Here is a 24543-nt window from a genome sequence, read left to right as displayed (position 1 = left end):
CAGGAAATGTGATGTACTTGCTTTTAGGATCCCACTTAGGTGAAGGAGTCCCATAGACAAGTCCTCTCTTATTGCTACTATGGTGTTCTTGTAGCCATGAAAGTGCATCAGAGGACCTACTCCATTTACAAGTTCTGTCTAGCTCGTGCTTAACCTTGCTTAGATCCTCCTTTAGGACTCTTATCTGCTCATCTCTTTTGTACAACTCATCTTTCATTTTTCCTAGATTTTCTTCTAAAGTGAGGTGTGTGATCAGCTTTCTTTTTACCTGTTCCTAATTTCAGTTTTAAATTTTCAGATCTAAGCTCTTGCACAGTGGTGTCAAGTTCAAGAACCTGGTTCTTTAACTCAGCATTTTTACTATCACTTTCACTAGCTCTAAGTTCCAGATTTTTGCACTTAGCTTTCAAAATCACACATTTCTTAGACTGTTGTTCCTTTTCATTGTTTATGAGCTCAAATTCATCAATGAAATCTAAAAGTAACTCAGATAGACTTTCTTTAGAAAAAAACTTAATCTTGTCTTTGAGATGAATTACACTTACCTCAGATTCCTCATCAGATTCTCTAATGGCCATAAGTGCTTGTTCATCTCCATCTTTATCCTCTGAATCCTCATCTGAACTTTTTCCCCAGGCAGCAACCATAGCCTTTGTTGATCCTTTGTTCTTCTTAGGATGAACATGTTCCTTCTTCCTATTTCTTCGTTCAACCCTTTCCTTCTTCCATTCAATTTCCCACTGAGGATAGTTTTTAATGTGGTGGTCAGTCTTCCCACACTTGTAGCAGCCCTCGTTGGTATGTTTTTCAAGAACCCTTGGTTTGTTGTAGCTTGCATCTCTTGAGGAACCCTTTCCTCTCATTAGATACTTCTTGAAGTCCTTTGTGATCATAGTCATTTCATCCTCTTCTAGATCAGCACCTTCAGTGATTCTGAGTGCCAGGATCCTTTTCTTCTTAGGAGCATCCATCTTTATGGTTTGCCTTATAAGTTCATAGGCAGTAAGATTTCCAATTAGCTAATCCAACTTAAGAGTGTCAATGTTCTTTGATTCCTGAATGGCAATGATTTTGCTTTCCCAAGTGACTAGCAGAACCCTTGTCAAAATTTTCTCAACTTTGTCCTCTTCAAGAATTACCCTTCCAAGAGACTTAAGTTCATTTGTTAGTGTGGTGAACCTGGTATACATCTCTTAGATGATTTCGCCTTCCTTCATGGTGAAATTCTCATATATAGAATACAGCAGTGTTCCTCTTGACCTTTTCACTTGAGGAGTTCCTTCATGAGCTACTCACAGAGTGTCCCAGATTTCCTTAGCAGTGGTACAGCTTTGAATTCTACTGTACTCGTCTGGACCAAGTCCATACACAAGCCATTTCTTGGCCTTAGCATTCTTTTCCCATTTCCTCAAGTCCTCATCATTGCAGTCAGCTCTTGTTTTTGGCACATCTACTCCTTCAGCAGTCTTCTTCATGGTAGCCATGGGACTATCAGTGACAATGTCCCATAGCTCATAGTATTCTCCGATGATGTGATCTCTCATCCTGTTTTTCCATCAAAAGTAGTACTGGCCATTAAAGAGTGGATGTCTAGCAGTGGATTGCCCTTCCCAGTTTCCAGGTGGTGCACTCATCTTGATCTTTTCCTAAAGTGTTAGCCTCTTCAATGATAACCCGCTTTGATATCAATTGATGTTTTATACTTCAATACTATACAAGAGGGGGGTGATTTGTGTGATGACCAATTTTTTGCTTAAACTGATTATTGTAACACCCCAGACTTTAGACAGAGTCCCACATCGGCAAAACATAAGAGAGATATTACGTATATAAGTTAACAAGCCTTAGACCCTAGTGACGCATTTTAAACCCGTGAGGGCCCAGGCCTAGAGCGGACAATATCACTAGCGGACTGGGCTGTTACAGATGGTAGCAGAGCCACTCTTGTGTCAGCCTTTTCGATGGTGGGTCAGAGTTCAACTGAGTTTAGGCAAATCCCAGTTAGGCGGGGCAAACCTCAGTGTTGAGTCTAAGCAAATCTCATACGGTGGGGCAAACCTCAGCGAGGACGCTGAGTCCATAAGAGGGGGTGTATGTAACACCCCAAACTTTAGACAGAGTCCCACATCGGCAAAACACAAGAGAGATGCTGGGTATATAAGTTAACAAACCTTAGACCATAGTGACGCATTTTAAACCGGTGAGGGCCCAGGCCTAGAGCGAACAATATCACTAGAGGGTTGGGTTGTTACAATTATGGAAGGACCTGGTTCATCTAAGTGTTCCTTAACCTACTATTGCAGAAATAGTAAATGGGAAAAGTAAAGAACACAAGTATTTTATGTGGAAAACACCTGGCTCACAGGGTGAAAAATCTGCGACCTACTTCCTAGTAGGATTTACCAAACTCTTTACTAAATCACTTACCCAAAAACTGCATTTACAAAAATACTTTTGTAAATCTAGGACTAACTCTAATCCTGTTATGGCAAACAGCCTCTAACTGCTGCGACAACTTCAAGTTAACTCTAACTTGAAAACTCTGAGTACCTATTACAATTGCCTCTAGATAAAGCTGAAAGATACAATATGAAAACACCTATTACAATTGAACTAGAATAAAAGACAGACACTTGGAACTGGTTCTTCTATCTAGTTCATGTAGCTTCAGGTTTGCACACTTGAATCACACACGAACTGCTTGCAAAATTGCCTTGCTATTTTGCTCTCAATTCACGTTTAACTTCTGCTTATGTGCGTTACCTATAAAAGAAAATAACACTAATATTTATAGAGTTAGTAAATAAAGATTGACTAGAATTCTGATGCTACTCTTTCTTGCTGGAAGAGTTCTAGTTGATCTCAACCTCTAACTCCTTCCCTATCTTGATGAATAGTGTTCTCTTTGAGTAAAGAGTCTTTCTCCTTATCAATTATGCAACATTTTTTATCAGGATCAGGAGATATCAATTCTGTCAAGTTAGGTTTATCTCTTTCACGTGCATCTCACACGCTCAAGTTTGTCCGTATCTGTGCTCAACAGGGATGGATCTGGTTCATGCCTAAGTTCCTTTGTCAGTCTTCAAAACTAACCTTTACTTGGGCCAACACCTTCCTTGCTCGTCATGTTTAGACTCAAAACTTGCGCTCGACTTGATAAATAATTCTAAATAGCACAAACTTAAAATACAAATTAAAAATGTTGTGAAAAAAGATCATTGCCTAATTCGTGAATAAAAATAAATTTTAACATCACACTTGAAATATAACCACTTTTGAGCTTTTAAAACTCATTCAAATCCTTTGTTTCAGCTTAATTATCAATAAAGTGTTGATAGTTGATAATTTCACCGAGTTATATACAATTCTTATGTTGAGTCAAGTTAATCCTATTCAATTACTCGACCAAGTAAAGTTCGAGTTTCAAACAACTACATATTTCAATATATTATGTACAATCTTTATAGACACATGCAATTATCAGAATGCTCGACTGACAAGTTCGCTGGTTCGTTCTTAAAAATTATCTTTAAAATCTTATGAGATTAGCAAAAGATTTATTATTTAGGTATCAATGGGAAAAAGGTTGTGGTATTGATAGGAGTATCAAAACAGCAGCAAACAATCTAATCAAATATAAACTATGCACCGAATATTATGTTCCATGCCGCAAAGATATCGAATAACATGAAGAAAGGAAATTTTAAAACAACTCGTATCAACTCATTTGGTGCAGGAAAGCCATGCATGTGTTTTTCACTTCTAGGCAAATTCAGAAGACTAGCACCCATAATATTTTTTTTTTATTTTGAATAATTCTAGATCCTGCTGAAATTTCCATTAATGCATAATAATAAGAATTACAAGGAAGAGTTTCGCAAGTACAGATATGCTTTACTATTCAAGCTCAAGGGAAACACTAGCACATGGTTCACATATGCCATGGCCTCAGCCCATCCCTCTTTCATCACCGATCTTTGGGTTTCTGATCATCCAGCATTTTAAACTTTTCTTATGGATTTAATTTATATACCACTGAAATGTATAGTCTTTTCACAGCTATGGTAAATTTTAAGGTTATAGCAGGTCACGTGCTTTATTTTCTAGATAAGTAATTTGTACGTACGCTTACTCGTAGTTGTTTTTTTAGGACCATTGGTATCCGTTAACGTGTTTGTCCAAGTAGTGTAATCAGTTCTGCAGAAAAAATTGCACGGGACTTATGCCCATTTTTTAAAAAAATTTTAATTTGTACCCAATTTTTAAACAATTTCAGCCCATTTCTCCTCCTCCTTTTTCTCCTCCTTCGTTTTCTTCTTCTTCTATTAACAACTGAAAGGCACTATGATTAATTCTCTAATACTACCACCATCTTAAGAGTTCTATTTTTAACATTGTATTGGTAGAATTTTTACATTAGGTGAATGCTATGGTTGCAGCAGTAGATTTGGAATTTGTTTATGTAGAATAGTAGTACTAATAGATCAGGAGAATAATATCGGTTTTTTTATTTAAGAAGAGGATTGAGGAGGAAGATCACAGTTCTCTTGCCTTTGTACTTGTCTGAATGGTAAAGTTCTTAATGTGCTGCAGTGTCAGAACGAACATCTTTGGATTATTAGTGTTTTGTGTAACATCTGTGGGATAATTGATTGTTGACTTAAAATTTTGTGAAATGTTTCAGTGCTGATTCGATTTTTACATATAGAACTTAAGTTTTGCCATTTATATTTCACTCTTCCTGCAAAATGTTACTTCAGCTTATATAGTACTGAAGTTTTTACAAATGAACTAAATAACTTCAGCATCTTCTGCTGAAGTTTTTGAAAAAGATTTATGACAAAACTCATGAATCCAGGACAAAAAACTCCAGCTGTTTTAGTACTTAAGTTTTTACAAATGAACTAAATAACTTCAGCATCTTATCCAGGACAAAAAAACTTCAGCACTGCCTTTGCTACTTCAGGCCCGTCTACTAGAATGCTGAAGTTTTGCGTGATTGTCTTTGCTACTTCAGCCCCGTATGCTTAAGTTAAGCGAAAAAGTGGGTACGTTTGCAATTTTTTTTTACAAAGCGGGCACAAGTTAAAACGTGACCCAAAAAACGGGTATAGATGCAAATCTCCCGGTTCTGCATGGGCGGAGCTACGGCAGCAGAAGCGGATTCGAACTTCCCGAAAAACTACAATGTGTATATAAGGCTAAAAGTATTTTTGTGTATAGCTAATATATATATATATATATATATATATATATATATATATATATATATATATATATATATATATTGAATCGCTTACTTTTCTTATATTTTGAATTCCCTTGTGAAATCCTGCTTGTGCCACTGTGTGTTTCTCCCGGAAACCGGAAATGAGGAAAAAGGATTTACATGGTGAGAGACTAAGACTGGACGTAACCATAAACAGAACTACCTTCAAGAAACAACTTCAGCAAGTAAGGAGAAACATGGACTACAGTCGACTGGGAAGTGCAGTTAATGTGGAAGAAGGAGAAAATAGACTAAAAGGTCATTGTCAGCGTCCTGCCTCGGCGACGTTTCGTTCTTATCCTCGGAGCTACAATGAAGCCATTTTGGCATCGTAATCTTGGGAGGCTCAGTAAATTGGGGACCTAAAGTTAAATTTTATTATTAATATAGCCAATCAATCACATGACTAATAACCCGTTTGGCTTGCGAAAATCAGCTTATTTTGATAAGTGCTTTTTTTCAAAAGTATTTTTCTCAAAAATACTTTTTGTGAGAAGTAGTTTGTGTTTGGCTAATTAGTTTGAAAAGCACTTCTGATCAGCAATTACTGTTTGGCCAAGCTTTAAAAAATTGCTTTTAAGTGTATTTTTCTCAAAAGTGCTTCTCAAAAAAGTGTTTTTGGAGAGAAGCTATTTTTTTCTGCTTCTCCAAAACTGTTTCTGCTTCTCCTCAAAAGCACTTTTTTTACTTCCAAAAGCTTGGCCAAACACCTCAATTTTTGGCCAAAAGTGCTTTTGACAACAAAAAAAAGCACTTTTGTCAAAAAAAAAAAAAACTTGGTCAAACGGGCTATAAATAGTTTTCTTTCATTTTTATGAAGATTTTGTGCTTTTTATCTTAAACAATTTTTGCAGAAAATTAACTAAAGAATCTACTATATATTAATAGATAGTGAGGCCTTAAAACTTTTGAGCCTATAGCCTTTATTGCTTTAGTTACTTGGCCCTTCAGCCGGCACATCATAATTTGGTGTCAAAAGAGAATAATTCGAATTCGTCTAGTGTCATGGGTTCGAATTTGGCCACGTCCAGGTGAGTCTTTTCTTATTCCCTTAGCTTGTTGGTATTGAAGGGAAGGCCATCTAGTAAGAGTTGGACTATAAATGTCGCCACAAATAACCTTCAGTTACAGTTTTTCTTGTGACAATACAATAGTCGCCGTTAATACCCTTTAGCAGCGACTCCTAGGTATTTGTCGCCACAATAAAGGTGATATCTTGTAGTGAATTTGGCCACGTCCAGGTGAGTCTTTCTTATTCCCTTAGCTTGTTGGTATTGAAGGGAACGCCATCTAGTAAGAGTTGGGTTATATATATATATATATGTCACAATCCAGTATTCAAATACGTTTGGAGTCGAGAACATGAGATTTTTTCTCATGGATCACATGATTACACAGTTGATGACTTGCAATTTCGCCCGAACTGGGTGGGAGGGAGTTGTTTTAATTTCAAGCTGGCCCAATGCTCTTGACCACTCGAGCAGAAGAAAAAAAAGATCTATAGCTTAGAGAAAGGTAATAACAGTTTCATTCTTAGTTTACTTTTCCATTAATGAAGTCACTTATAATTAACACAATTTTATGACAAGGTTGTAGAGATGAAGGAAGTATGTAACGTATTCAAGGAGAGATTATTTTATGAAGATGTAGGAAAGGGGCACTTTCTCAAAGGTGCAAGGGTCCCAACAATCTGATAAATACATGATTTATCAGTCTAGCTGTTATTGATGTTGGTAACTAAGGAAACTGTGTAAATCATAGTGCAACGGAAAGTTGCCAATTGACATCAAGCATATTCGACTATCGAATTGTCAATTTTTGTAAGTAGCAAATTTCCCTGCTGATTAGAGAGTAAGGAAGCACTTATTTTGGAGCGATTCCCAACTGCTTAACATGCATAGCTGATAGTAAAGAAAGTTTCAAGTAGATTTGGCCTTAATGAAGGGGAGCCTTGGATGAAGGGGAGCCTTGGAACAACGGTAAAGTTGTTTCCATGTGATCCTCTAGGTCACGAGTTCGAGCCGTGGAAACAATCATTAATGTTTGTACTCCCTCCATTTCAAATTTATGTAAACCTGTTTGACTGGACATGGAGTTAAAAAAAAATGAAGACTTTTGGAATTTGTGGTCCTAAACAAATCAAAAAGGGCCCAGAATATTTGTGTGGTTATAAAAGCTTCTCATTAAGGGTAGAATTGTAAGTTTAAGCTAAATTGTTACCAAATTTAGAAAGGGGTCAATCTTTTTGGAATGGACCAAAAAGGAAATATGTTCACATAAATTGGAACAGAGGGAGTATTAGGGTCGGTTGTCTACATCACACCTCTTAAGGTACGGCCCTAACTCGAACCCGGCATGAATGCAGGATACTTTGTGCACCGAATTGCACTTTTATTTGCCCTTAATCTGCACAAAAACAAATTACTATATAAATTCCAGAAGCCGAGCTTTGGTTGCCCTATACTGTTGGAGTAGAGTGCCCTTACTATTTTTGGTGTATTGATTAGCTAGCTAGCACTCTGGTCCCTCCTTTGACTAACTTAGAGGCATTCCGCACGGTGACTAGTGGGCAATTCGTGTATTTGTCGGTAGATGGTGTAAATGAAGTAAGGATATAGTTTTTCGTATGTATTTATCTTGTCATTAAGAGGAGGGGAGATGAGCCCGGAACCCAATTATTTTTTTTGGACTCAAAGTATAAAGTGCAAAAAAAAAAGTTATTTTTCTATATATAATGTTCAAATACAAGACATTATACCTTAACGGTAACTTTTGTTGTTAAGGTATAGCGTCTTGTATTTAAACGTTATATAGCCTGACGATTTGACTGACATATATAACGTATTTGACTGACATATATAACATTTTGAATTTTTACGCTATATATATAGCGTACAAAAAAACACGCTATGGCAGAGGGGTGCCTGATCCGCTTCTCCAACTAAGGTACTGGTAAGAGAAAAGAAAAGGTTCCAAATCTATAACTACGGTCAATATGATCTTGTAACGTGTAGCAGGCTGCCGATAAATTAGTTGAGACTCGTGCAACCTAATTCCAAAATACCCACTACCTAGAAAAGAGAAGAATATAGGAATTTTATTTCTTTTTAAGGATTTAACTTATGCAGGTGGTAGTACAGACTTATTTACATTTTTAATGTACTTTACCTATTATAATAAGGTACTTATTTTATTTTTTAGGTTGCTAAATTAGACTTACTATAAACAAAGAACGTTAAGAACCAATGTAACTGCTTATTTATTCATGATAAGCAAACTTTCACTGCCAATATTCAGAAGTGTAACTTTTTACTTGCACCGTCTTGTGGTACTCTCTCCCGTCCACATTAAGTGATCAATTTGCCTTGAGCACACCCATTAAGGAAATACTAAATTTTAGACAAGAATAACTAGTGTGACTAAACTACCTTAATTAAATGTTGCAGTATAATTTAATGTGAGGAGAAAGACTTTTTATGGATACGTACATAAAGGTAATTTTGAAAAAACAAATTGAATTTTTTCTTGATTATATAAATGGACACTTATTTTGGATCAAAATAAAAACAACAAATTGTTCACTTATTGTGAACCGAAGGGAGTAACTTTTAACTTGAAGTGTAAGAAAATTTTACACGGTCAATATTCAGAAGTAAACTGCTTATTTATTCATCTCTTTGTATTATCTGCACTTATTCTAGAGACAACTCAACGTTTAAAATGTGAAAATCTGAACCGATATTACAAATCTAATGACCTAATCTAATTTTCTTAAGCATGGACGAATCTAGCACTTAAGTTACAGGTTCATTTGAACCAGCAATTTTAGTTCATTTTCTTGTATATATATTAAAAATTTTACAAAATTTTGTGAATCTAATATTGATAGTAGGTTTATTTGGGTGAGAGAAATGATGAGTTTTGTAAATCTGTGAGTTTGTCGTGATGGGAGTAAATAAAGAAAGCAGGTAACGGGAGAAGCGGATCAGGCACCCCTCTGCCATAGCGTGTTTTTTTGTACGCTATATGTATAGCGTCCAAATACAAGACGCTATACCTTAACGATAAAAGTTACCATTAAGGTATAACGTTTTGTATTTGGACGTTACATATAGAAAGGTAACTTTTATATATATACTTATTAATGTACTTTGAGTCCAAAAAAACAACAATTGGGTTCCGGACTCTAGGGAATCCCTAGCTACATATGGTTTTTAGGGCCGGCTACCAAGGTAGAAAATATCTACTAACATTGTTCAAATGAAGGTGTGCCAATCAAAATGCAGCATATAGCCAAACTAAGGAACATGGTGAGGTCATTTCCTTCTTGATTGAAGACATAGCAACTGCATATCAGATATGTAAACCTGAAAAAAGAAAAGTCCTATCTCAGATAAGTACTAGACGACTACGTTAAGCCGTAGAGGGACCATTCTTGTAGGCAGACAAAAACCAAGCATTTGCAGTGAATTGAAGCCATCAAAAGATATTGGCAAATCCTAAAGATTTTGATTTGTGGGGTCCTCTACAAAAGGCAATTGGGACTAGAATTAGCTTTTGTGCCACTAATTCTACCCTCAAAATGATGATAGAAATGAACCCTCTTTATTTCATGGAGAATACAAGTACCGTACCTCTGTTCATCCTAAACATGTACTCTTTATCTAGACACTTCAAGAAAAAAGAAAATATGTAAAGTCTTAAAGCACTAAAGAGTAAAGACTAATACTAGTAGGTTAAATCAAGCCATTAAACTAGAATTCAATCTAGATAAAACATTTTGCATTATTCCCTGATGAGTGGCTAATGTTGCTTGCAGACGGATTGAGGTAACCTTTATCTGGGTGTCAATCATATTCTTGGAAAATAAAGGCTAATAATAAGACATGATTTGTACAGATTTTGCATCTTTGAGAGAAACTGTGTTGGGAGGACAATAAAGGCAGATAGTCCAATTGGAGGAAAAATCCTGTCCTTAAGCTAACCTATCATGGACTTTGAACAAATGTCATGCAGCTAATTGAGTTAATGGCAGAACAAGAGTGAAAGTTGTCCATTAAAAAGTTTACTGTTTTCAAATAAGCTGCTCGAAAAGAGTTAACTTGATCTTTCTCCAATCCCTCTAAAAGAAGCTATGAATTCAATAGGTCCAAGGTTGGTAGTAGAGGTAGATTTAAAGAAGAAGCCATGGGAACAAAATCCACCTCTTCACAACCGGTGGCACCCGGAGATACCTCCGGTAGCAGAGGTACGAGTTGGAGAGGTGTTCAGGATTGAGATGGTGGATTTTCGTGGAGGTGGCATTACACAAGAATACACTGCCGAGGACATCAAGCATGCTGATCAGTCTGTTGTGAGTTTCTGCAAGCACTCAATTATTTCACTGTTTCACACATTTATTACTTTTATTAAATTGAACCCCTTTAGAACTAGTACTTTCATGAAAGAAAAAGGTTTGACACGAAATTAACAGTGATAGTTCAACCCCTAATAAGTAGAAGGATTTATAGGTGATGAAAAGTGATCATCCTGCCCATCAGAAACAAGAATGAGCAACAAATTGGTAAGGATGAAGCTTAGTCTAGGACTCCAGCAGTAGCACACAATTCAATAGATAAGGCGTAGCATCTAAACTAGGGAATTTCCATGATACGATTTCCATATTTCACTTAAATTCAAGAACCAGACGTGAAGAAACAGGGAAACACCCAACTGGAGAATCAATATCAACTGAGCAATTCCTTTTGAGAGTGTTTTTGTCTTGAAAATTCTCTTTTTTGCTCTAAAAGTTCAAAATCCTAGTTGCTATTGAAGCTAGAAAGAGCTATATCATGTTCTAAGTTCATTGGGTTGGATTAAACTAGTTGGTTTAGTAGGAAGAATCATATCTTTCATCATAAAAAATATATCCTAAATCTCTTGCCTCAGGTGAAAATACTAAATCATCCTTTGGTTACGGAGTTTCCCAAGTTGAATATACGTCCCTTAACGATGAATACAATTGTGAAGTCTGTCCAATATCTTTGTCATTTTCAAGAAGTAGACGGTGACCATTACAGAGACGTGACTCCCATTTGTCAGCTAGCAATCTAGTCACTTGCTTTCCTTTGAGTGCCATGTAATGAAAGTAAACATGCTCAAAGTTTCACAAAACACTAAGTTGCCATGGCTCCTCCAACTCCAAGACTAATAATCCCCATAGACCTAAAGAAGAAGCCATGGGATCAAAAGCTACCTCTCCACAATCGTTGGCACCCAGAGATACCTCCTGTAACAGAGATTAAAACCGGGGAGATGTTCCGAATTGAGATGGTTGATTGGACAGCAGGCGCTATTCAAGATAATAACTCTGCAATTGATGTAAAAACCATTGATCTATCCACTGTAAGTATGCATAAACTTATCACCCAACATCCGGTGAATCTAACCAACAAAAAAAGTCCTAAGTCACGTAATGGACCTCCATTGTCGAAATAGAAAGTTGAAAATTGGAATAAGTTCAGGCTAAATCACATAACTCTCTCATGCAGGTCCATTATCTTAGTGGACCAATAAAAGTTGTAGACACGGATGGAAAGCCAGCTGAACCAGGTGACCTTCTTGCTGTTGAAATATGCAACTTGGGGCCTCTCCCTGGAGATGAATGGGGTTTTACTGCCATATTCGACAGAGATAACGGTGGCGGATTTCTAACAGACCATTTCCCCTGTGCAACTAAAGCCATTTGGTATTTCGAAGGAATATATGCCTACTCACCTCATATTCCAGGTAAAGCTGCAAACCTTATCCTAATATACCCTGGACAAATATACATATCAAATCCTAATTAGATTTACTGGACATCTCATGGACAGGTGTAAGATTTCCTGGTTTAGTTCATCCTGGAATAATTGGAACAGCGCCTTCAAAAGAACTACTCAATATCTGGAATGAGAGAGAAAGGAAGCTTGAAGAAACTGGTCCCCAGTCTCTCAAATTATGTGAGGTCTTGCATTCAAGACCATTGGCTAACCTACCTTCAACAAAGGGGTGCATTCTTGGCAAGGTATGATCACTTGCAATTGTTTCAGAAACCGAAGAGAGGCCTCATTGGCTCATTCACTCCATAACAGTAATTTACCTGTTAAACTAAACCTAATCTATAAAAGAAAGAGACAACAAATTATGCATCAATGCATTGCAGCATGAAGTTAGTGCATTCAGGAAACAGAATATAATCCAGTCATAACAATATGAAAACTGATAAAAGAATGCAAAAAAATGAAAAAAGAGAGAAGAATGAACAAACTAAGCACATCAAGTTTTTCTGACAAGTCATAATTATATGCAGATTCAAGATGGAACTCCTGAGTGGAATAGGATTGCCAATGAGGCTGCAAGAACAATACCTGGACGCGAAAATGGAGGAAATTGTGACATCAAAAATCTCAGCAGAGGTTCAAAAATATACCTTCCAGTATTTGTAGAAGGAGCAAACCTCAGTACTGGTGATATGCATTTTTCTCAAGGCGATGGTGAAGTAGCATTTTGTGGGGCAATAGAGATGAGTGGCTTCCTAGAGCTCAAGTATGTTCCACATCTCATTTACAACAAATGGCTATGAATAAATAATCTTTTTCTGCCTTGGGGTTGACTGCCACCAGAGTCGATCCTTTACATCAACCAGCAAACTCAGGAAATAAAATCATGCACCATTTTATTACAAGCAATATAAAGTAACTTGGAACTAGGCTTTATTTATAACTCTGTGCTTATTTTACTCTGCCACCCCACATTGCTGCTGATGCTACATCAATGTTAGTCATCTTAAGGTACCCACATATAGCATCAAGAGCTCTTCTAACTTATGCGCTACACCCCTGCCTTTATAAGCTAACAGTACAGATGTGGCAGATGTTAGATTTACCTATTTATTTTTGCTTGGATCAGGTGTGAAATCATAAGAAATGGAATGAAAGAATATCTTACTCCAATGGGACCCACACTGCTACATGTGAACCCAATATTTGAGATAGGGCCTATGGAACCAAGATTCTCGGAGTGGTTGGTGTTTGAGGGCATCAGCGTAGATGAAAGTGGACAACAGCACTATCTTGATGCAAGTGTTGCATACAAGCGTGCAGTGCTAAGTGCAATTGATTACCTGTCAAAGTTTGGCTACACAAAGGAACAGGTATTAAGAATCTTACTGAAAATTACTCTTGTAATAGAAGATTTTTGGGACCACATAACATAAACATCCAGAAGAAGAAAGCAATTTGAGTAAATATGAATACTGATTATTGCTGTGCCCACAATGATGTTGGTGGCTATCAGGTGTATCTTCTACTTTCGTGCTGTCCCTGTGAAGGAAGGATTTCAGGAATTGTTGATGCCCCCAATGCTGTAGCCACACTTGCCATTCCAACTGCGATATTTGACCAGGTACTGAAAGTTCTCAGAGGTCAATCATGATAAATTATAAAAGTTGCAACCTACAAGTCCAATAAAGGTTACCATCATCTAGTTACTCCAAACCTTGATATTGCTAAATCTTCCGCGCTGCTAGGCATGGACGTGTAAAACTGTAAAGCAGCAATTTTGGTCTTGATCCAAAATCCATCTAGAACCTGATTCTAAGAAATCAGTTCCTTTATTGTCGGTATTCATGAGCCGGAAGTTCTGGTTTGTTACAACAGAACCGGTTGTTTGATGCAGGATATTCGCCCAAAGGTCAACAAAGTGCCTCTTGGGCCAAGACTTGTGAGGAATCCAGGAATTCCACAATGTACTTATGATGGCAGCCTGCCAATCACCAAAAATCCCTTGCTCCATTAACTACAAGGAGCAGCTGCAACATAGATGCTGTTTCTTGAGCAGGGGATGTGCATGTAAATCTACTGCAGGAAGATATGACCAAGTTGAAGCAAGAAGCAAAACTGAGATGAATAGTGCCCTACTAGACCTTCTAAACATTTAAAGAAGTAGACATGATCATCTTAAATGTAATAGCACGCACAGTATTAGTCATAAGTAGTTTGTGGATCATATCATGGAAAACTTCATAGTGGGACTAATCATTATAATGAGGTCTGAAGAAGATATCCTCTTTGAAATGTCTCCACCATAAAGAATCATGGAAACAGTCAAAGTCAATAAAAATTCCAGGACAAAGAGGACCAATTAAACAAAAAGTCATGTATTCCAGCCAACATTTACCATTAAAGCAAATAAAATCTGTATGTAGGTCAATTTACAGAAATTTAACGAGATTGAAAGAGGTTAAATAACTGATATTCAACCTCCATGCTCTTTAAAGAAAGTGAATTCACCACTAGGAGGGAAAAGAATCCTGTATAATTCCTGCACTCTTACACCTAGATGCATAAATGTCAAAATTCCTTGAACACCAAAAAAATCATTTGAATGCAAGACCGCAATGGACCCAGCTTAATTTCTGTAGTCAATAATAGATAGAGAGTGTCCTGTGGTGTTGAAGAGATGGGCATTTTATGCCAAAAGCCCATAACCAAAGATCCAGCTCCACGCTCAACACCTGGAAAGGAAAACGAGATGTCACATTTAGTGAAAATGAAATTCAATCAATGAAAATTGGAAAGCTGGGAACTCAGTTTCGAATACACACAAAACAGGAATAACAAGTAAAGAACACAGCTGACATGTCAGACTAACTGTTACACCACTAGCAGCCTTATTTATATATTGCTTGTACAATGAAATCAAGCATAGAGCCACAGCCCATGTACAACTTACATTGGCCATTGGACATGTAACTCACCCTTTTATCTTTTCTTGTATTTAAATGGGAGATATAGATATACACTTAAGAGGTCAACATGACATAAGGATTGTAACTTAACTGGAACTTGCCAAGCTAAAAGTTAAATAGTCTTGAACAATGAGAAAATCAAGTGCACTACTTGCAACATGATTCAGCAACATGCACCTAAGCTGTACTCTACTATTGACTGGACTATAAACAGTTTCAGATTCAGAAGTATCAAGCAGCGCAGACAAAGGCATTGCCAAAGGATGACAGCCACTTTTTTTATTTTCTCCTCTCTTTCTTTATTTTATTAAGACTCTAGGAGACAGATATGAACAAGACAAAATTTTGGAGGAGCACAAAAGATGCCATCTCATATTTATGGTTTCTTGTTCCAATAGGCAATAGTTATATATTAGAGAGTCAAAAGACCCATATAAAGTAGAAAGTATTTTACTCCATTTTGTAAAATTTTAAATCAAAGATAATACATTAATGATCCGACAGAACAATTTAGATGGCAGGATTTCTATTAACATCAGCTGCTTAGCTGCATCAAAGCTGAAAGAATGATTTTGTCTGTAGATTAGTCTATTTCATGAAGTCATCTATCTGTGAATTCTGGAAATTATTGGTCTAATGGTCTTCTACGTGAAGTAAATGGAATATACTTAAACAAGAAGTACCCATTTTTCCACTCACCCCTTCCAATAAGAGACACCAAAGCTTTACACATGCAATAAATACATACTCATTTTATAAAATTTGACTTTCAGCCGAGTATAAGTTATGAAGCACCAAATCTGATCACTGAAGATACGAAGAGCAATATAATAGCAATGAGCTAGACCAACCTGCTTCCCAGTCTTTTTACTGATCAAGTCCTTCATTTGCTCCACAGCATAGACAGAGCAGGCTCGGAGTTCTACCTCCTCGTCACTGCCTGAGGTAATTTCAGTATTTTTCTTGATAATACTGGCCACGGATGAACTATATCTCAGCACTCCAAGCTGCTGAAGGACAGCTGGAACAATATAATCAGCAAATATGGTTATTGAGCTTATGTCTTCAAAATCACCATATCCTTGACCCTTAAATGCACCCCATAAATCAGCAGCAAAAATTTGAGCTCTTTTATACAAGAAAATCTGGTGGCCTTTGTACACCGTGTGATCACGGAAGCCTGCAACAGTAAAATAAGCAAAGATAAATATATTATCATTGGAAATAATGATTAAACGTATCATGTAAAAGGAAAACTATAGAAAACAAAGATACCAGGAAAGTGGCTAGCGATGAGAGTGACAAGCTTTGCAGCAGATTTGTCGCAGGACTCCACAAGCTTAGATGCCTTTCCCCCAAAGCTCCTCTCAAGCTCAAGCCCAACCTTAGCCATGAGAGCTATTAGCTTAGTTAACAAGCTTCGAAGAACACAAAATTGATTCACACTGCAAGCTACTGGAACGTTAAGAGAATGCATGTAACACCAAATGAAAAAAATTAGAAGTGTACCTCATGCAATAAGCGCACCCGTTCATCCTCCAAAGGCAGTGGTCTCGGCCAGTTCAACATTTTCCTTAACTGAGGACCTAAAAATAGGTGTTCGAAATTTAGCAGGGAAAGGCTACAAGATTTCAGAACTTGAAAACAACTCAAGGCATTTGCAAATATATATATATGCAAATGTGAGTTGCTTCACATGACTTTCCAAACACAAGCAGAACTGATGAAGATGCTTTCTAGAATTTACTTTAGTGCTGAGCTCTAATATTTGTTGATCTTAGGCGTCTCTATTGTAGCATCAGTTATGATCCATCTAATACTTTATTAATCTTATGTGTCTCTACTGCTGCATCAACTAAATCCTTTTCCATTTCCCGATTTAACCTTGAGAATGATGAACAAATTTATAATTGGAGGTTGGTACTAAAGATTTGATGTGATGACCCAAAAGGTCATCACTTGTTTTAGAAACAAATTCAGTGTTCCGAGGCCTAAAAACCTCCCTTTTACCTCACCTTGATTTGCGTACGTGGTCCGGACCTATATCCGGAAAGTCTTCTATGTGAAAAGATGAGAAATAGAAATTTCTAGAGTTAAAAATTTGATATTTAGTTGACTTTGGTCAACATTTTGAGCAAATGGACCCGGATCCGTGTTCCGACGATCCCGGGAGGTCCGCAGTAAAATATGGGACTTGGATGTATGCCCGGAAATGAATTCCGAGGTCTCAAGCCTTAGAAATCAATTTTTGAAAGAAATTGTTTTGCTGAATTATCCAAGAAATGAAGTACAGAATTAATGTTTGAAACCATTGGTATCGGGCCCGTATTTTGGTTCCGGAGCCCGGTACAAACTTGTTATAGTATTTGAATGATAACTATGAAATTTGGTGAAAAATGGAGTCTATTTGACGTGAGTTGGATTTCCAGTTGAACCCGTTAGCGCTGACCGCATTGATTTTATGCTGACCGCGGAGGGGCCTTTGTGGCCGTACTCCTTTTTGTGCGGTCCACGGTGAGGAAGAATTTCACCGGTCCGACTTCGGAAGCCTATATCTTTTGATCTACAAGGTATTTTGAGATGATTCAAAAACCAAAGTTGTAGCCCTTCGTGTCTAGTTTTTAAAAAGCTAAAGAAATCACAATTTGGACATCTGTAGAGAAAGTTGGCCAAAATACTAACGTATATCACTGCAGTCAACACTGTGAGCTCTGCGACCGCACTCCTTTTTGTGCGGTCCGCGCAGGGGGTCTGAGAGGGGTATATTTAAATGGGATTTTCAGTTATTTTTCACTTTTCAAAACCCCAAAAAACATAAGAGGCGATTTTTCAATCGACCTTTCTTCTCCAAAACATTAGTAAGTGATTTCTAACTCATTTTCTTTACTCCTTAACTTCTTTTTACAAGATTTCATCCTAGAATCTAGAGTTTTCATGGTGGAATTGGGGAATTTTGGGTAAAACCTAAGAATATTAAAATTTGGAGATTTAGACCTCAAATTGAGGTCGGATTCCAAAACCAATTATATATCTGGGCTCGGGGGTGAATCGGTAATCGGGTTTTGGTCTGAATTTCGATTTTGGACCAAGCAGGCCCGGGGTCGATTTTTGACTTTTTGGGAAAAAATTTAGAAAACTTATTTCCATGCATTAAAATTGATTCATTTAGCACTTATTAATATTATTAAGTAACTTGTGGCTAGATACGAGCGAGTTGGTGGTGGACTCAAGAGGTAAAGCGATAGTTGAGGCTTGAATTGTGTTCGTGGCATCGAGGTAAGTGTTTGGTCTAACCTTAGCTTGAGGGATTAGGAGTTGAGTCTTACTTGTTGTGTGCTAATTGTTGAGTACGGCGTATAGGCATGGTGACGAGTATCTATACGTTGGTGTCAAGCATGCCCGTGATTCTTGTATTGTAATTGTTGTGACTCCGTTGTGGTTTATTGCACTTCATATGAGGATTATCATTACTGTTCCCTTGCCGGGATGTTGTTGTCATATTATTGTTCCCTTGTCAGGATGTTGTTGTTATAGTATTGTTCCTTTGCTGGGATGTTATTGTTAAAATATTATTCCTTGTCAGGATTCTTTTATGGTTGGTATTGATAAATGAAAAGGGAGCGGGTTGCACGCCTGCAACGGTACTATATTAAAAAGGGAGTGGGTTGCACACCTGCAACGGTAACATATGAAATGGGAGCGGGTTGCACGCCTGCAACGGTAACATATGAAATGGGAGCGGGTTGCACGCCTGCAACGGTAATATATGAAATGGGAGCGGGTTGCACGCCTGCAACGGTAACATGTGAAATGGGAGCGGGTTGCACGCCTGCAACGGTAATATATGAAATAGGAGCGGGTTGCACGCCTGCAACGGTATTATATGAAATGGGAGCGGGTTGCACGCTTGCAACGGTACTATGTGATTTGGGATTACATGTGTACTTGTTTCTTATGTCCATATCTTTTGTTGGTATTTGATTTATGGCGTTCCTTACATTTCTATACTATTATTCTGTTGTTACCTGCTACTCCCCGCAGCATGTTTCCCCCGTCCAACTTTAGTTGTAATTATCTGTTTCTATTTCCGCTGTATATGATTTAACTGCACAGGTTTATTTGGTAGTCTGGTCTTAGCCTATTCACTAATTCGCCGAGGTTAGGCTAGGCACTTACCAGCACATGGGGTCGGTTGTGCTGATACTACACCCTGCACTCTTTTGTGCAGATCCCAGTGCTGTAGATTTCGGACCGCAATGAGATTGTTGTTTCTTGTTCATCAGGCGATCCGGGTAGTCCTGCAGGCGTCCGCAGGCCTTGGCGTCTCCTTCTATCTACTATTCCTTTTTCTTTCATGTATTTCCAGAGACAGTATTGTATTTATTTCTTTCAGACCTTTATTTGTAATACTCCTAGACAGTCTGTGAAGTTGTGACACCAGTCTTAGGTAGATTTGTTATGGAATGGTATTTGCAGTATTATTAAACTTGAAATTTAATCTTCCGCCCAGTAAATTTTGTTGATTGATAATTGTTGGTTCTTAATTGTTAATGGATTTAAAATGGAAACAAGGCAAATAATTCAATTGGTTGGCTTGCCTAGCTTTTACTAGTAGGCGTCATCACGACTCCCGAGGGTGGGAAGTCCGGGTCGTGACATTTAAGAGAGTGAGTATCATTTCAGAGAAAGACTACGATTTCTCACAATTTTTTTGTCCATATAGGCATATAATGAGCTACTTCAACAAGAAAAGAAGATTCAAACTGAAGAATCAAAATCGATTCTTCTCTTTTGAATCTTGGATTACCTCACTTCTAATAGTTGTGTAAGGACCTCAAATTTAAAGATCGCAAAGGCATTCTCCGCAGAGGGTAGTTTATTTGGGTTGAAATTGATTGGATCGTCAGTTAGGTATTCAAAAGCAAGAGTGAAAGTCATCGGCATTCTTAAGAGACCACGCGTGTATACAAAGCAAGAAACTGTTCACTGGACATTCTTATACAGAACCCATGCACCATATAATTTCTGGAAAACCACGGGAGGGGTAGGGAACAGAGGCATAGCAGAACAGAATCCAAAGAAACCTGCTTACCTGTATATTTCTGTAGACGATCAGCATCAAATGCAGTTTTGTCACTCTCAAGAGTAGCCTTCAATCCAGATGCCAGATGATCATAACTCAGGTCCTCATCTGCAGTTAGAAGTAAGCAAAAAGTCATTAGGCCAGAGTATACTATCAAACAACTGACATGAAAAACAGCCATACGACTTTTTAGTGAAGCCCCAGCATCAAGCATCATGAATAGGGTTCTGTACTAAAAACTTTCTTGATTGACATAAATGTGCAAGTTATATGCTTTGGAAAAACCAACGCAGTTCCAAATACTGGCATGTACTCATACACAGACAGAGAATGAAATAAAAGCAAATTAAGTTGTATTATTACAGTTAGGGGTGTACATAGGTCGAATTGGTTTGGGTTTTTCAATTGCCAAACCAAACCAATAGTGTCGGGTTTTTAAATCTATAAATCAAATCAAACCAACAAAGTCGGGGTTTTCAATTTCGATTTTTCTCTGATTTTTTGGGTTTTTCGGGGTTTTTTCCTCGCGTAAAGTATTCATAGCACAAAATTTATAACTTGTACTCCAAATATTTCTTTAGTCCTAGTAGGATACAACTATATAATGTATTTTCCAAGAAAAAAAACATAGCATTATACTAAAATATTCAATAATAAAGGCAATGAAATCACATAAAATAAATATTGCTCATTAATAAGCCATAATAAAATGAACATAATCTACAAGTATACTAAGTCATGCTAAAATAAGTACGGTTAAATTACATGACTAAACACTAAAGAAAAAAATAAACTACAACAACAACATACCCAGTAAAATTCCACTAGTGGGGTCTGGGGAGAGTGGAGTGTACGCAGACCTTACCCTACCCCGAAAAGGGTAAAGAGGCTATTTCCGGGAGACTCTCGGCTCAATAGGAGAGTCTAAGTTATGCATTTTTATTACAAACCAATGGAAAACTAAAAAATAGATATCCAACACACTGTCATCTTAGTGTTGAATTGAATTTCTTTTGTTAGAATTAGTATTGATTTGAACTTTATTTTAGTTACTACATTAAGTACAACCTTAAAATAATACGTTAAAAATAAAACCATGAAAAAGTTTAAGAAATATTTATAAATTATATTACAATAAATATTTTTATGTATAAAATATTTTTAAAAGTTATGTTAATGTAATGTCGGGTTGGTTTGGTTTCAGTTGACTTTTCTTTAGTTAAAATCTAACCCAAACCAATTATGGTCGGATTTTGTTTTCCAATATCAAACCAAACCACAATCGGGTTTTTTTATTCGGTTTGACTCGGACTATCGATTTGGTGGAGTTTATCAATTTTCTTTGTACAACCCTAACTACAGTTAAAGAAACTAATTTGCAGACAACTATAACAGATTAAACCTTTGTCAAATTACAACTTTATTCACAATTACGGAGCTATCGTAGTTGCAAACTTGTTAAAGTACCTGGCCAGAAACAAAAATTCAATGTATCCAAGACCAACAAGTATTGAACAGTGAGTGGGCCGTTATCAAAATAGTGTATCCCTTCAAAATCCCACTCCACTTTCGGCAATGTATTCTTCATAGTTTCAGCAACCTTCTCAATGCCTGCGCATAACACATGCAAAATGTAATTTTATATATCAAATACAGGCCACTTTAAACTACCATTAAACGTGACTCTAAAATAAAGAGAAAATAGAGCATTGCAGTTATTTCTAGGCCCTCGCTCCTGGACAAAGCATAATGAACACGGAGGATTCTTATAACGGACTCCAACTAATTTGAGACTGAAGGTTAATTAATTCAATGCAGAAAGAGAATGCATTGGATGTAATGAATAACAACATAGAGAGGAACCTGAGAAATCAACGGTAACATGAGAGGAGTGAGTAGAAACCCAAGCGGTGCTGGACCTAACTTCTTCCATGGCGGCCCAAGAACTTCACTGCAGAAGATCAAAACCCTAGTAGCTTAACAATGGAGACGAGAAAGGAGGACCAGTGGTTTTTGCGCCAACCGAAATTTCTGTGCCATTCGTAACGCTTTCAGAAGATTTGACTGGTCACGTGAAGCCCAAAAAGTTTGAGTAGTAATCTAAAGTCATCAGTCACTGGGCCCAATGAAAGCTTCCTTCTCCCCGATTTCTTTCGTGTGTGTACTTCCATAAAAGGTTAAAACCATATTTGATTTTTTTTTGTGTCACCGAGAAGGCCGAAGGTGGAGCGTGACATAATTGACTACTTTACGTGGTTTACCCTTTTAATATACTTATCGAAAGACCCGAAAACCAAACCATCCTTTTGTTCGTGAATTAGTATTCCTAGATATTTGTCATCTTAAATTAAGAGAGAATTAATATTTGTTTAAATTTTACCTGAATTGTTTTACAATAGAGAGGCACATTAAATAAACAAAGATTACATAATTCATAAGGGATTAGCTAGATTATTTTTCTTATTAATAATTTCCTGATGGGTCTATAGAATTTTATCCTTACAATTAAGTACTTTGTGTATCTTTGGAACGATCCGATTGGTCGTTTTGAGCAATTTCGCATGATTCGCTAGTTTGATATCTCGATCAGTTTCACATTATGTATATCAACTTGTGTGCATGGTTGATTCAGTTTCCGGATGAATCAGAGTTGAACTGGAAGAAGGAACCTAGTTTTGGAAGTTTAAACAGTGAAAATTTGACTAGAATTGGACTTTTGAGTAAACGGTCCCGGAATGGGTCGTGGGTGATCTCGACCGCTTCGTATGGTGATTTTAGACTTAGGCGTTGTAACGACCCGGCTGGTCATTTTGCCTTTTAGGACCCCGTTCCCTTAAATAAAACTTTATGTGCTTGCTTTAGCTAATTTACGACTTGCGGGGACGGTTTGTTCGGGAATTTGGTGAGTTTTGAGTGAAATAGGTCCATTTGATTCTTTAGGATTCTATTAAAAGACTAAGTTTGACTTTGGTCAACATTCTGGGAAAACAAACCCGGATTCGTGATTTGATGGTCCCGGAGGGTCCGTGTGAAAATATGGGACCTGGGCGTATGCCCGGAATCGAATTCCGAGGTCCCTAGCCCGAGTAATGAATTTTTATTAGAAATTGTTAATTTAAAGCTTTAAGGATTTAAAGAAAACTGAGTAATCATTGATTTCCTAGGTATCGGGCTCGTATGTCGGTTTTGAAGCCTGGTACAGGTCCGAAATATCATTTAAGACTTGTCCATAAAATTTGGTGTCAATCCGAGTAGTTTAAGGGCATTTTGACCCGTTAGAGGAAAATTAAGAACTTGAAGTTCATAAGTTTGATTCATTTGGTTTTAGGGGGTGATTCCTAGATGTAGCGTTGTTTCGGGTGTTCCGAGGGTTCGAGTAGGTCTGTCTCATGATTTCTGACTTGTCGGTATGTTCGGGCAGGGCCCGGGAGCCCCGAGCGTCAATCGGACGAAGTTCGAGTGAAGTGAAAAATTGGAAAAGTGTTGAAGATTTGCTGCTTCTATCATAACCGCATCTGCGGTTCTTGGACCGCAGGTGCGGTCCTTCAATCGCAAAAGCGGCCCAGGGCAGGCCAGGCCAGAACCGCAGAACCGGTTTCGCAGATGCGGTCCCAGCCCTTTTGCCCATTTTCGCAGGTACGGCCCATCTTTCGCAGATGCCAGACCGCAAATGCGGTCCCCTAACCGCAGATGCGGAAATCCGCTGGGCAGAGAGGTTCATTTAATACGAGTTCAAGACCATTTTTATCACGTATACAATTTTCTGGGGAGCTTTGGAGAAGGGATCTTCACTTAGCATTGTGAGGTAATTTATTCCACCCATCTTTAGTTTAATACTTGCATATTAGGTAGATTAAACACTAGAAATTAGGTAAAATCAAGGGGTTATAGCAAGACCTAGGGTTTTACCAAAACTTAGATTTAACCAAGAAATTTGTTATGAAATGAATTAAAAATCATATATTATTGATCCTTAGGTTATAAAGATCAACTCCCTTCGAAAAATCTCGAAATCTGGGCACGTGGGCCCGGGGTCGGAATTTAGGAAACTCGTGTTAATGGTTGGGAAATTTCTTAAATAACTAGAATTCGATCTTGTGAGCCTATATTAATTAGTTCTTACTTCATTTAACTAGTTTGGGATCGTTCGACTCCGAATTGAGGACTTGGACTTGTTCTTGATATTTGGAAGTGCGCTTTGGAGCAAAGTGAGTCTCCTTTCTAGCCTTGTAAGAGGGAATTGACCCCATAGGTATAATAATTGAATTAATTGTCATTATATGCGGGGGCTACGTACATACCAGGTGACAAAAGTCCGTGCGTAGCGACTATTATGTTAGGTTCGGGTAGTCTAGGGCCCAAAAGGATGTTCTACGTGATATTCTTGTAACTTGATGTTAAATTCAGAGTTGTATAAATTAT

General features: G+C 37.5%; 2 protein-coding genes and 1 long non-coding RNA gene across 9 annotated transcripts; 2 read left to right on the top strand and 1 right to left on the bottom strand.

Moving 5' to 3' along the window:
• The first annotated feature begins 6358 nt into the window (after window positions 1-6358).
• On the top strand, window positions 6359-7499 carry LOC104247000 (uncharacterized). Its single transcript, XR_716104.2, has 3 exons — window positions 6359-6510; window positions 6668-6784; window positions 6859-7499. It is a non-coding gene; the product is annotated as an uncharacterized lncRNA (long non-coding RNA).
• Window positions 7500-9490: 1991 nt separating this feature from the next.
• Window positions 9491-19536, top strand: LOC104246998 (uncharacterized). Of its 7 annotated transcripts, none has more exons than XR_011405449.1 (8): window positions 9491-10622; window positions 11800-12037; window positions 12124-12314; window positions 12600-12835; window positions 13199-13442; window positions 13586-13693; window positions 15812-15983; window positions 19267-19536. XR_011405449.1 is itself a non-coding variant. In XM_070168122.1 (8 exons), exons 1-7 carry the CDS (start codon window positions 10404-10406, stop codon window positions 18281-18283), a joined length of 1278 nt encoding a protein of 425 aa, XP_070024223.1. In that variant the 5' UTR covers window positions 9493-10403; the 3' UTR covers window positions 18284-18314; window positions 19267-19536. The 7 variants fall into 7 exon arrangements, 6 of the variants coding, with proteins under 6 accessions (XP_070024222.1, XP_070024223.1, XP_009801227.1 ...); XM_070168122.1 differs by lacking the exon at window positions 15812-15983 and adding an exon at window positions 18242-18314 and having other exon boundaries at window positions 9493-10622; XM_070168120.1 differs by lacking the exons at window positions 15812-15983; window positions 19267-19536 and adding an exon at window positions 13967-14368 and having other exon boundaries at window positions 9500-10098; window positions 10169-10622.
• On the bottom strand, window positions 14432-22301 carry LOC104246999 (uncharacterized). Its single transcript, XM_009802926.2, has 7 exons — window positions 21985-22301; window positions 21589-21732; window positions 20131-20229; window positions 16548-16624; window positions 16314-16422; window positions 15890-16218; window positions 14432-14804 (listed from the first exon to the last, which is right to left on the bottom strand). The coding sequence occupies exons 1-7, from the start codon at window positions 22052-22054 to the stop codon at window positions 14712-14714; spliced, it is 921 nt and encodes a 306-aa protein (XP_009801228.1). The 5' UTR covers window positions 22055-22301; the 3' UTR covers window positions 14432-14711.
• Window positions 22302-24543: the final 2242 nt, after the last annotated feature.

Source organism: Nicotiana sylvestris, chromosome 2 (assembly GCF_000393655.2).
Source record: "Nicotiana sylvestris chromosome 2, ASM39365v2, whole genome shotgun sequence".
In the NCBI taxonomy this organism is placed as follows: Eukaryota; Viridiplantae; Streptophyta; class Magnoliopsida; order Solanales; family Solanaceae; genus Nicotiana; species Nicotiana sylvestris.
This window is presented reverse-complemented; position numbering and strand designations above follow the sequence as displayed.

Excerpts from the sequence above, each read along its gene's own strand:
- LOC104246999 (XM_009802926.2), bottom strand. The coding sequence starts at position 22,054 with ATGGAAGAAGTTAGGTCCAGCACCGCTTGGGTTTCTACTCACTCCTCT. Across the intron at positions 16,423-16,547 it reads GGGTGCGCTTATTGCATGAG|GTTGGGCTTGAGCTTGAGAG; the intron begins GTACACTTCTAA and ends CTCATGGCTAAG. Across the intron at positions 16,219-16,313 it reads CATCGCTAGCCACTTTCCTG|GCTTCCGTGATCACACGGTG; the intron begins GTATCTTTGTTT and ends TTACTGTTGCAG.
- LOC104246998 (XM_070168120.1), top strand. The coding sequence starts at position 10,404 with ATGAATTCAATAGGTCCAAGGTTGGTAGTAGAGGTAGATTTAAAGAAG. Across the intron at positions 10,623-11,799 it reads AGCATGCTGATCAGTCTGTT|GTCCATTATCTTAGTGGACC; the intron begins GTGAGTTTCTGC and ends TCTCTCATGCAG. Across the intron at positions 13,694-13,966 it reads CAACTGCGATATTTGACCAG|GATATTCGCCCAAAGGTCAA; the intron begins GTACTGAAAGTT and ends TGTTTGATGCAG.